Here is a 13,075-nt window from a genome sequence, read left to right on the forward strand (position 1 = left end):
CCTTGACTGGTGCACTCACATTAGGATCCAGTACCATGACTGTGTGTAGTCTTCAAAGATCTTCATGGCCACTTGTCGTGCTTCAATAACCACTGAGGCATTTCTGTCCGTCAAGAAAAGCAGAGTTTAATAAGTAATTAAAAGATGTGGGCCCAGGTAAGCAGGAGCAGCAGTGAGCAGTACTGGTATGGGAGGTTGCGAGCTCATGAACCTAAACGCGTTATCTCTTTCTGCTTTCTGTGTGAAGAGAACAGTACTTTGGATGGATGCTTCTGGAGCATGTCATTCAATTACAAAATTACACTACCCTTCCTCTTCCCAGACTTGTGAGTCGTTCAATAGATTGAATCTTCCAAAACAAACTTCTTATTTTTCTTTCAATGCAGGTTTGCTCTTTCTTTCATTCTACAGAAATATATGTGTGTAAAGTTTAAATGTCACTCTTTAGATAAAGGGAATGTGATATTTATTTGCCAGATGAATAAATCAGACTTGAACAGTGGTAGGTGCATTCAAATGTTGGCATAATATTCAATTTGTCGCCCAGGCATAACCTAATTGACTGGAGGAAAGGTTAGTTTCAACAGGAATTTATTGCTCTCCAGCTTGGGTCAATAGCCTTCCCCCATTTCCCCTGCAACCAGTACAAATAACCATGATGCTACCTCTGAAATCACAAACAACATTAGTAAGCAATCAGCATCTTGTGGTAGATGGAGAGGCCCATCCCGGGTTGGGAAAAGTTTGAAACTCACTTCACTCCATCGAGCAGGTCTTTGGCGGGTCTTAGGCCACTCCCATCATCAAACTGCGACTGGTTGCCCACGAGCACGTCCTGGCCCTTCCTGCTGAGGGCAGGGAAGCACCTGCGGGTGACTGCAGCAGAGCAGAGGAGACAGGCAGGTTAATGAGCCGAGGGGCACACATACTGTAGGCTGGCCCACCTGTGCTGGAGGATAATGTGACGCCTTGGGCCCTTAAAGAAGCACTATGCAACAATTTTAGCAAAAATGACCTAATTATGCAGAGTCGTTCTGATAGTTCTACAACCATTTCTGGGTTGTTTGGTGGGTGCTTCGTCTCCCCCTATCGCTTCTCCGCAGAAAAAACGAATATGCAACTTTCTGTTCACGGTCCGAACAAAACCGGATGTGACTTCGTGGAAGTATCCAATCGAGCCTCGAAAATGTAGTCAGATTGTAGTTTCGAAGAAGACTGCAAAACGGACGCCAACTTGCCTTTGTTGCTGTTGAAATTGTAAGTAGCCTGCCCTTGGGTGAACTTCGTTTTTGTAATGTGGTTTGATAGTCTCTTGAACAATGTGTTTGCTTGACCGTTTTATTGTGAGCCCTGTATGTGTTTAGCTCGGTTTCTTGATGGCTAGCTCGCCTAGCTAGTGGGGATTTAGCATAGCAGTCACTGACAGTGTCGTGAAAAATACGAGCCCAAATCCAGCGAAAACCTAGAAACAGCGAAGGAATAACCAGACCTGCATAGGGCTTCTTTAAAAGGGGAGACCATTACTTTCTCTCATGAGTCTCAGTCATTTTACATCATTTTGATGAAACAGAGATAGGATTATTTTATGTTTTTGGCTGTTAACTTTTTTGCATTTGTTTGTACTTCATACTTTGTGGCCTTAAAATACCTTTTTAGTTAAGCAGTATACTAGAATACATGTTAAGGGTATTTACTGATTAAACTGCAGAGTACTGATTTACTGATTAACAACTGCATGGGTATCCAGGACTTACAGGATTTGCTTGGCAGAAGCATGGCAGGACACAGGCCCTCCTTTAGAATCTCCTGTACAGGCTACAGCAAGAACAAAACAGGTCAGATCAACTTGTGTCACAAGCCGCACCTGCGCGCACACACACACACACACACACACACACACACACGAAACACACACACACACTGGACTCACCTTTGCTTTAGTTGCACCTTCCTTACAGAAATCTTTGTAGTAATCCCAGTCTTTGCTTACAGCATGTGCTTTCAACAAGGTCATGAATTGCTTTGGACATTTCTCTACACACAGCTGATGAAAGGAAAAAAGAATTAACATGGTCAGGACTAAGGGTGTTTTCACATATAGTCCTTTTAAAAGAACCAAACTCAATCCCCTAAAAGGTGACCATAAAGTGGACCAAAACAAAAGGGACTCAGTTCATTTTGTATTTACATTGCGAGTTCATTTGAAAGAGGACCAGTCTTTCTGGTGCACTTCAGCTCTGATGGGGCCTCAAGTTTTCTTTCTGTTCACACTATACCTTCTCTGGGGGTCGCACACTTACTGCTTTGGACTATGGGCTATATAGTTGCTTTGGGTTAGTTATGTATTTTCATCATTATTCATCATTAGGTACAAACAAACAAAAACATGATTAGTGTGGTGGTTTGTTTCATAAATATATATATTTTTCTGAACACACACACACACACACACACTATATAGGTAATTCCAATGTTTGGGCATTAATATCATAAAAATTACTTTTCATAGCCAACATGTTCTCAGTATGACTGAACCATTTGTATTTGCACCGTTTGTATGGCATGATCATTGATTTACAAGGCCCTAGATTTGGAAAAGTGCAGAAGAGTGACATTAAAAGGTACTATAAAATTGTTTTCGTACGCATTTGGTATCAATCATTATTTTTTCCCTCATATACAATATTTCTAGCCTGACGTTGTCAATCATACTCAAATTCTAGTCCTAATTCTATTTCCTGAATTTCCCCTTGGGGATCAATAGAGTATCTATTTATCTAGTCAGAATATGAGTCTGATACTGCTCCATTGGACGTAATTATGGGGCGTGTTTCAACCGATACAGGGGGGGAATGCCTCTGCACTCAATTGGATAGACCTAACCAATCAGAGCAACAAAATAGCTTACCGTGAGGTAGGAAGAAAACACACGAACCATCCTTCTGCTCCTATATCCCCTCCGTTTTTAAAAATAATTCTGTTGTGATATGCTACAAACATGTTAAACAGCTGGGAAAGGCTGTCGCAAATCCCTCGAACAGGTGGTCAATCAGAGATTTCAAACGAACGAGGGAACATGTCGCAATGCAACAGCGCTGTTTTCCCTTGATGAAAGTGAAACCACCAGTTTTCCCACATCTCAACTTTGGCCAAAGTTTTCAGAAATAATCGTTTTCAGTGATACAAACTCATTAAATAATATAACATTTTCCATATGGGGTCTTAAAAGCCATGTATCCTTCTAGCCACAGTGTATTTGTTTCAAACATAATCCTAATCTAAGTGTGCTCAGATGACGTGATAGACCAGGCGCTGTTGCTCACCTGTCCATCATCGTAAAGCCTGATTTGATTGGTCCGCCCGATTTAGGGCGAGCATACTTCCACCACAATCAGGGGGTCAAGTATGAAGGTATATTGGGTGCAAAAGTGGCGAGCACATTTAACTGCAGATTTTGCATGTGCACACTAAAGTCGTAAATGTGTAACAGTAAAGTTGAAGTTGTACATATTTTTTTATATTTTGTTAACACAAAATAGGGGCTACGGGTTCACAAATCCTTTTTACAGGTACACAAATCCTATCCTGTGAGTCACAACTTTCAAGAGTCATGCACTTGACACTTTTGCTCCAAACGTTGCAGCGCAGTTGGTGCAAAACACATTTGCACATCCGTGTTTCATAATCTGAGAACATGCACAACATTCGTGCATTTGTAAACCCAAATGTGAACTAATGCATCCGAAGTTGTGCATCTGTGAAATAATTTCTCGTTAATAAAATTCTACAGATCGCTTTGATTTTCTTGCACGACTACAAGTCATTTGATACAAGTGCTCGAATCTGCTTCTACGAGTGACGAGTGACTTTTGCTCCTGGCTAGGTGATATAATAGGAGCAAAAAGATTTGTATGTGTGCACGTCGAGCGAATCGATCGAGAAAACAAGGCGGCCGGATCTAGATCCTGGATCACGCTCAGACTACCATTGCCTGCTCATAAAGTAAGTAACCTCAGCATGTTTCCTTATTACGGAAGCGTATTGCATTCATGACAAATAAAATAAAAATGCACCCTGTTTGTCTGAATTAATGACTTGGCGCATCCTGTTTTTCTGAATTGTTGAGTTAACTATCTCATCAATACAGAAAAACAGCCCTGTTTCTCTGAATTAACGAGAAAATTATCTCGTTAATTCAGAAAAACAGAGCTGTGACTTGCATGAGGTAAGCTTATAGATACCTGGACTAGGTGTTTTAATGTTTGTTTTAGGTGTTTGGTTTGGCTGTCAAACCCTCCGCAGCAAACTGAAAAAGTCCGATTTAACTTGGGTTTTATTAAAGAATGTCTGTGTAGATGCATACATATAGAACACTGCTAGATTCTAAATCGCATTCAGTATTTTGTGCTTTAGCTAGCAGCTAGCAGTAGCTAGTTATATGGATGTTGGCTGTGATGCCTAGCCTACAATGCAGCCTGCATAGGCTACCGATCATTTTGATCATCACCTTTGTTTCTGTTTGCTTGGCCGTCTTTACAACTGTTTTTCTGAATTAACGAGATAATTTTCTCGTTAATTTAGAAAATCAGAATAACTCATTAATTCAGAGAAACAGAGCTGTTTTTCTGTATTGATGAGATGGTTAACTCAACAATTCAGAAAAACAGGATGTGCTAAGTAATTAATTCAAACAAACAGGGTGCATTTTTTTTTATTGCATGAATGCAATAAGCTTCCGTATCTGAGCGCGATCCTGGATCCAGATCCGGCCGCCTTGTTTTCTCGATCGACGTGCACACATACAAATCTTTTTGCTCCTATTATATCACCTAGCCAGGAGCAAAAGTCACTCGTCACTCGTAGAAGCAGATTCGAGCACTTGTATCAATACACGGGTTTCCCGTTTACCAACAAAACAAGATGCGCGCGCAGCCGTGAGGCAGAAGACGCTTGGTGGCCGTCCACAACGTTATAAACCTAAATAGTCGGCTGCTGTAAGCTACAATCGGATTTTATTGTATGCCCCTGTTGTCTCAATGATAATAACATCTCATTTCAGACTATATTTCAAAGTTTGCCGTTCATTTGCATTATTAATATAACATCGTATTTTGTCATTTTTGGCGAAGACATGCATTCCGTCAGGGATATTGAACATATTTAACATTCTCTAACCATCGTGATTTCGAATTGGTGCAGTTTTTAGCACAAAAACTAATTTTATTATTTTGCTCTTTTGCATTGCTCTATGCTGTTCTATGGTGCTTTCTGCCTCTTGGTTGCGCACGCATGTGTTTTAGAAATCCATGTATTGACTTGTAGTCGTGCAAGAAAATCAAAGCGATCTGTAGAATTTTATTAATGAGAAATTATTTCACAGATGCACAACTTAGGATGCATTAGTTCACATTTGGGTTTACAAATGCACGAATGTTGTGCATGTTCTCAGATTATGAAACACGGATGTGCAAATGTGTTTTGCACCAACTGCGCTGCAACGTTTGGAGCAAAAGTGTCGAGTGCATGACTCTTGAAAGTTGTGACTCACAGGATAGGATTTGTGTACCTGTAAAAAGGATTTGTGAACCCGTAGCCCCTATTTTGTGTTAACAAGATATAAAAAAATATGTACAACTTCAACTTTACTGTTACACATTTACGACTTTAGTGTGCACATGCAAAATCTGCAGTTAAATGTGCTCGCCACTTTTGCACCCAATATACCTTCATAGTCAAGAGCGTGCAGATTAGCTTCGGCATGTTAGCATACGCCATTTTCAAATATGGCGCTGCATGGAGCATTTGGAAGTTTCTTTTACTGTCTATGCCAGCTCCATGCACGAAAATCCGTGTTGGGCACGAGCTCTCATGCGCGTACATGTTGGTGGGCGGGTACCTATCCGGCGGCTACAGCCAAACGTTATTCAGTGCGTATTTCTTGAGGATCCTATGAGAAGACGTGCATATTATGGTTGTTTATCCATCATATGACAAATAAACAAATAAAGAAAGTTGTATTGATCTTGTTTCGTTGTTGTTTGTCCCGAACAAACGTAGCCTAAACATGATTAAAGACAATAAATTACACAACAGCGGCATAAAGACCTTGTCTCGTTACACCATGGGTCTCCAACACGTTGCTCTCAACCTATAGCCGCCCCCTTTGGAGCTTGCCAGAGGCTAAAGCACTAGGCTACTACATTTAAACACAATTATTGCCGCGAGGCATTCCAGCCTACGAATTTAATAAAAAGTAAACCATGCATAATTAAAAAAAAAACTAAATTTAGGCTACTTCGCTATGCAATAAGGTTTCCATTAGAGCACAGCGCACGTTCAATGAATGAAAAATGCCTTGTCTCACAATAAACAGCTGGAAATTCCAACACTTTTTCAACTACACGAAACTTTACAGTGATCATCAAATACCCTCTAGATTTAAATGCCCATCAGCCTCAACATTTAACTAAAAAAATTCGTCTGCGTTTGATAGCCTGGTATGCCGCTCCAAACAAAACGCATGTCTCACAATAACGTACAATGTAAGAAATAAAGGTCTGCCTCGAATAAGCCTACCTCAAATAAATACCTGTGCTTTGCAGCCTAAGTAAATAGCAGACCCTGGACATAATTTAGGATTTACGGAAATGCAATCATAGGATGTTGGACGCCTGGCGATGCTCTGGCCGTCTACTGTGCCTCTGACACCGCTGCCTCATTTGGATGGTAACTCCACAGGTGAGCGCGAAGATTGGATGTCGTGGATGCGTAAGTAGGCCTAAACTGTTTTTTGCTGAGTCCGCAGACAACATTCTCTTTAACCGTTACTTTACCATCTGCGGTGTACAACTCAAAGTAAAGACACCACATTTTAGATGAGTTGGGGACGTAATTGTCCGCTCAGGCTGACCGTTCTGTGAGTTATCTTCAATACTATCTTCAATAATATTGAATATCTTCAATATTATTTTAAAAACAGGGTGGCTATTGAGGGCTCTGGCTCCAGTCATTATTGTGGCTACTGGCTATTATTGGCTTGATTTGGTCATGGGCCAACGCTAGAATACGTTTAGAGCACCCGCTATGAGATGGCAAACAATAAAATAAAAAACAAACTAATCATAGACTGTAAAAATGCGCTACACTTGGCACTAAAAACCGAATAGTTTATTTATAGTTCGACTACGGATATTTCACGTCATGTTCGAATGCATATTTGCAGCAGGACAGCAGGCAGACCGCTCTTAGTAGAGCCGCTGTGTTATCCAATGAAATTAAGTTGCGCTTCAGGGCGACTCCACTCGGACTCCATGCGCGTTCCCGAGCAACTTTTTCTTCTTCTTGTTATGAGGCAAGGACTTTATGTGCATTATTGCCACCCTCTTACTGGAGGACGACTCTCTTTTTACAGAATATCCAATAAAAATCGACGTTGGTCCATGCGTCATTTCCAGCTTTGTAACTTGGCGCATGGTCAGTCGACTGGCGCTGGATCCGAACCCCAGTGTTCAAGATGGCGTTGACTATGAATTGGCCGGATTTACTAGCCTAGCCTCCACCATTCATTTGTATGGAGGGCGGGACTTAGTCACTCTCTCCAGTTATATATAATACCTCCATGACCACAATGGAGCAATGCCAGACCGAACTTCCTGTGGGGCGGAGCCGCGGGACTAAGTTCGGAATGGCACCCAGGCTACAATATTTCATTAATGTTATTAACAATATTTGAGGTTTCCACATATAATGGGATACAAGGATACAAGGAAGTTTATTGTCACATGGATATAGTTACTGGAAGTAAGAAATGCAGTGAAATTATGTCTGGTGTCAGCCTATTTGTGCATTTATGGGGGGGGGGGGGGGTAAAAAGTGCAGTAGAAGAGGGGTTTAGTAGATTAAGTGGCAAGGGCTGCAAAGAAAGGTGGGGGAGGATAGGGATTGGGGGGGGCACCAACAAGGAGCACCCAAGAGCAACAGGGGCAAGGAAAAACTCCCTTACCAAGGAAGAAACCCTGTGGCAGATCCACGGCTCAAGGGGCTAACCCAACTACCAGGGGTCTCGGTGTGTGTGTTGGGGGGGGATGACAGGGGAGATGGGATAGTGTGCTGTGTATGTGGGGAGAGGGCAGTGTGCAATATGTGTGTTGGAGAAGCTTACTATTGCAAGCAGAGTACTGTATGTATGATGTATGTGAGTGATGACAGTGAAGATGTGTGTGTGGGCGGGAGGGGAGTGGAGCAGTGACTGTGTGTGTAGTGTGTGTGTGGGTAGGTGGGGGCAGTGTGCTGTAAGTATGTAGAGGATGTGTGTTGGAGAAGATCCTGAAGACAATGTGCTGTGTATGTAGGGAGGGGGGGGCAGTGTGCAGCAAGTATGTAGAGGAGGCTTACTGTAGCAAGCAGTGTGCTGTATGTATGTGAGGTGATGACAGTGATGATGTAAGTGTGTGTGTTTTGTGTGTGTGTGTGTTGGGGATGGGGGTGGGGTGGGGGGTGGGGGGGGCAGAAAGGCTAGGCAATCAAGGACATGGGTAGATAGATGGAGGAGAAATCAAAAATAATAAATAAAAAGTTCTATGGAGATGTGCAAAAGTTGGAGAAAGTCAGATGTGTGTGTGTGTGTGTGTGTGTGTGTGTGTGTGTGTGTGTGTGTGTGTGTGACGTGTGATGAAATAAGAAAATAAATAAAAGATCTGTAGCATAGGGAGAGGGATGTAAAAGTGCTAAAAGTCATGTAGGTGTGTGTGTGTGGGGGGGGGGGGGTCATGAGTGCTGAGGAGTGAATGAGTGCAAATTCAGTATAGTGTGAATTCAGAGTTGGGAAATGTTTGAGAGTGCTGAGGAGTGAATGTGTGCAAAGTCAGTATAGTGCGAGTTCAGAGTTCGGATGGCCTGGGGATAAAAACTTCTCCTGAGTCTCTCAGTTCTGACTTTGTGACTACATAGGCATCTTCTTGTTTTCAGCGGTAGGAATAATCCATTGTTAGGATGAGAAGAGTCCTTCAGAATCTTTTGGGCTCTTAGGAGTACTCTTCTGGAATAGATATCTTGTAGAGCAGGGAGTTGAGTTCTTATAGTACGTTCAGCTGAGCGCACTACTCTCTGCAGAGTACTACAATCTCTAACTGTGGAGTTCCCATACCAGGTGATGATGCTACCAGTTAGAACACTTTCAACAGCTGAAGTGTAGAAGGCCTTCATGATGGATGTAGAAACTTTGAATTTCCTTAGCTGACGAAGGAAGTAGAGTCGTTGTCTGGACTTCTTCAGAACATTTTGAGTGTTAACAGTCCATGTTAAGTCTTCAGTAATGTGGACACCAAGGTATTTAAAACTTGTGACTCTCTCTACAGGTTGCCCGCTGATCATTAGTGGGGTGTAACTGTAGTTCTGCTGCTTCCTTCTGTAATCCACTACCATTTCCTTGGTTTTATTGATATTCAGTGTCAAGCTGTTAGATTGACACCACTGTGTCAATCTTTGTGACCAAGGTGAGAGGTACTATCGTGTTGAATGCTGAACTAAAGTCAATGAACAGCATCCTCACATAATTCCCATTCCCCTCCTCCACGTGAGTTTAGGTGGTGTGCATGAGGTTTGAGATGGCATCCTCTGTAGACCTGTTGGCTCTGTAAGCAATATTGGAGGGGGTCGAAGGAGGCAGGGAGGGATGAGCAGATAATGTTTTTCACAAGCTTCTCAAAACACTTCATCACTGTAGACGTCAGGGCTACTGGGCGGTAGTCATTCAGACATGATGGACTTTTGTTTTTCGGTACTGGAACAATTGAAGGTTTTAAGTATTAAAACATGGGAAGGTTGTGATTTTCGGTCATTTTCATATGAGTAGAATGGTATGTGTAAGGGTAGCTAGTAGGCACATGAAAATCTATGTGGCAGTAGCTCAGTGTATGGGCATTTAGTGTACAAAGTGCCAATGTTGTTCCATAGATAAAGAAATAGAGTCAAAATCATTGTTTTACCTCAGGGACAAGAGTGAAAATGCATAGGTATACAATGAAGGAAACATGGTACAGCATTGGCACTCTGAGCATGAAATGACTATAAATTGAGGTAGGCCTATTCCAACATTGATTTTCGTGTTCCTACCAGCACCTCGTTTTATGCTTAATATCTTCATATGAGACCTCAAATATTGGTTCGACATTCATAAAGTATTGTATTTGCAGACTAAATACTGATTGATTTTGTTCCAAATCTAGGGCCTATAAAACTAATGGGCAAACAAACTTTTAATGGTCCAGTCATACTGAAAACATGTTTGTCTTCCATCTTACAAAATTGTGCAGGCTAGGAGTACAGCTTTTTATGATATCAATGTCCAAACATGGCCACCATGATGAGACATTTTTGAGAGTGTAAAATTGATGATAAGGGTGAAAAAACTACTGAAAACATTGGAAAATATTTTACAGGTCTAACTTCTGGGACCTAAACATTATGTAGACAAACTTTGAGCAAAATCTAAACAGGGGAACAACCATTTTCCTGGATTCTGTCTGATTTGACACGGATTGACCCTAATGCAGAGTGGTAACAGCCTTTTAACTGCACTACAGCTTCTCTCGTATGTTTCCCTTTAGATGGATCGGAGTTTGTTTGGAGTGTTCACTTCACACTTACACAAAAAATGCCGAGTCATTGATCTGAGTCTGTTTAGAATGCTGAACGTGACAACACCCTATGACTAATGGCGGAAGGATATCAAAGAGGCTCTGGAAGGTGAGAGAGAGGGGGACAGGGTAGCAACCTGAGTGGTAGGGCACTGGAACTCCAACAACACCATGGGGTTGGCACACTTCATGATGTTAAAGTAGAACAGCTTGGTCTTCTTCCTGCCATACAGAACATGGAGGGAGGGATGAAGAGAGGAAGGGAGAGATGGGGGTAGGGGCTATTAAAGATTTACAGATAAAGTGAATCAGTGAATGTTCGGCTCCAAACCAAAGATGTGGTGTGTGGTCAGAGGCATTTTTAAAATACAAAGCACACCAACAACCAGTAATGTGGATCATAGCATTTAGGCGAACTCGAGAAAGATGGGAGGAACTTACGCCAGTGGCGTGCCAGCCTGTCCACAGAACTGGCCTCTGCTGTCAGTGGGGTAGATCACCTTGCGGGGATCGCCCTGGGACCAGGCTTAGAGGGGAGAGAGACCAACACACCATCACAGACTGGCCAACACATACTCCTACAGGCACCAGGGACTGGCCCCTGGTCCAGGAATACATCGATGACAAACCCAATGCTGGAGAAAACATGTGGCCTACTCTTATCAGTGTCTTAACAATGCAATAGCTCTTAGCGCGCACACACACATACACACACAAACCTGATAACATAGCCTCTATTATTAGATAGATGTTGTTTTTGCCAGCCTGGTTTTATGGAACTGGCCCTAATGTCGTTGTAATAATAAATATACACTGTAAGACTAATGACAACTGAAATTTGATCCATCTTAACATTACAGTGTTTGACTTAAAAATCAAATACTGTAATGTTAAGATGGATCATATTATGTTTGGTCTTTTTGCCTTTAATCAGATAGGAGTGTGAGGAGTGACAAGAAGCGAGCAGGAGAGATATGGGTGGGATCGGGAAATGACTGTGGGTCGGATTCAAACCCGTTTCCCCGCGGGCACTAGAACCTGCATGTGGTACGGATGCTGCCGCTTCTGCCACAGCTCCTGCGCTATTTGAATATCTTAGATTTGGCACACAGATGTTAAACAAATACTCTCTTTTCTGTGGTGTCTCACTCACCCAGAATGCCAACGGCGAAGTAGCCTAGGATGGCCACAATAAAGAGGATGCAGCAAACAATGTCTGTGCAGCCCCTGTCATTGAAGAGATGGGGAGAGAAAGGGAGAGTGGGTGTTAAAGAGAGGAAATGAGAGTAGGGTTGCAACAACTAGGGTCATTCCACGTCAACTCAGCCACCCATGTACATGACACCTCTCAGATTTTGCTGAAAAGCGGTGAAAATATGCCTTATGTTACCAAACTGAGGAATCTGAAGTTTCAGGTCAATATCTTAAACGGTTTGCCCGTGGCGTCCATTTGAAATTCGGGTGCCACGGCCCTAATTGACACATTGGACACATTGACAGAATCAACATTCCTTACTGTTTGGAGGAGAGGTGGGTCACCAAAGTCCTAAAAAATGTTGACAGCATGTGTGATTTTTCACTTTTTGGGTGGCCGTAGCACCACGATTAATGATCATATTTATTCTAAACAGGATTATTTGTTATATTTGGGAACTTTGCTCTTTCCAAAATTAATTTGAGGGTTATGGTACCACTGATGGGGGTTTTATGGGGGTCCAAAAACCCTCTCCGGCAAATGTGACTTTTTTGGAACCCCATATTTGGACCCCCAAATGACCATGTGGGCACTTGATGATCCTAATGGGATTTATACCAGATAAAGATACATATTTGTTCTTTCTTTTAATGAAATAACATTTTTGACTATGAAGCTCCATAATATGAATTTTATTCTTCATAATGCACCATTTTGGACATTGTTTCCAGAAGTCTGGAATGTAAATCAGGGAGAATTTAGTGATGATAAAGCATGAACATAGTGGAAATAACTTAGTATTATGCTCAGTGATGGCAAACAATTAAATACTGAGATGCGGTCACAGATTAACCCCTTATCCCCCATGAAAGAGACCCTCCATCAAACTTTCAAACTAAATAACAAGAATGTTACATAGTGTAAGACCACTAAATATAAAAGAGTTTTCCCTTGCCCCTGTCACTCTCCAAATAAAATTAAATTGAAAATTAAATAGTGTCTATAGTATTATCCAAGAAATTGTGGAAGCAGTTGCATCATTTTGTCATGGTAATTTTGGTCAAGTTTGTATTGGCGAGCACTGCGTCCATAGATGTCTGGCACACTGACACAAGAAATGATATGTTGGAATGACACCCAACAGGGGATCTGTCTTTGGTCCGATGGCCATTTGAGGATGTTGTTGACACACTTCATGAATTTCACAAAAACATCACCATGTTCATCTGAACGTTCAACAATG

General features: G+C 41.9%; 1 protein-coding gene across 3 annotated transcripts in view; it reads right to left on the bottom strand.

The window, feature by feature from the left end:
- LOC143102005 (choline transporter-like protein 2) overlaps positions 1-13,075 on the bottom strand; it is a 38,773-nt gene that overhangs the window by 7,387 nt on the left and 18,311 nt on the right. For all 3 annotated transcript variants that reach the window (XM_076265334.1, XM_076265333.1, XM_076265335.1), the window contains exons 3-9: positions 11,791-11,864; positions 11,079-11,163; positions 10,775-10,859; positions 1,931-2,044; positions 1,755-1,815; positions 756-876; positions 20-103 (exon numbers count right to left, since the gene is read on the bottom strand). In XM_076265334.1, the coding sequence (XP_076121449.1) occupies positions 20-103; positions 756-876; positions 1,755-1,815; positions 1,931-2,044; positions 10,775-10,859; positions 11,079-11,163; positions 11,791-11,864 (624 nt within the window). The remainder of the gene's footprint in view (positions 1-19; positions 104-755; positions 877-1,754; positions 1,816-1,930; positions 2,045-10,774; positions 10,860-11,078; positions 11,164-11,790; positions 11,865-13,075) is intronic.

Source organism: Alosa pseudoharengus, unplaced genomic scaffold, assembly GCF_046254945.1.
Source record: "Alosa pseudoharengus isolate Yale_2024_CS ecotype anadromous, Long Island Sound unplaced genomic scaffold, YU_APseudo_1.1 YU_APseudo_1.1_scf_4, whole genome shotgun sequence".
Taxonomy (NCBI): Eukaryota; Metazoa; Chordata; class Actinopteri; order Clupeiformes; family Clupeidae; genus Alosa; species Alosa pseudoharengus.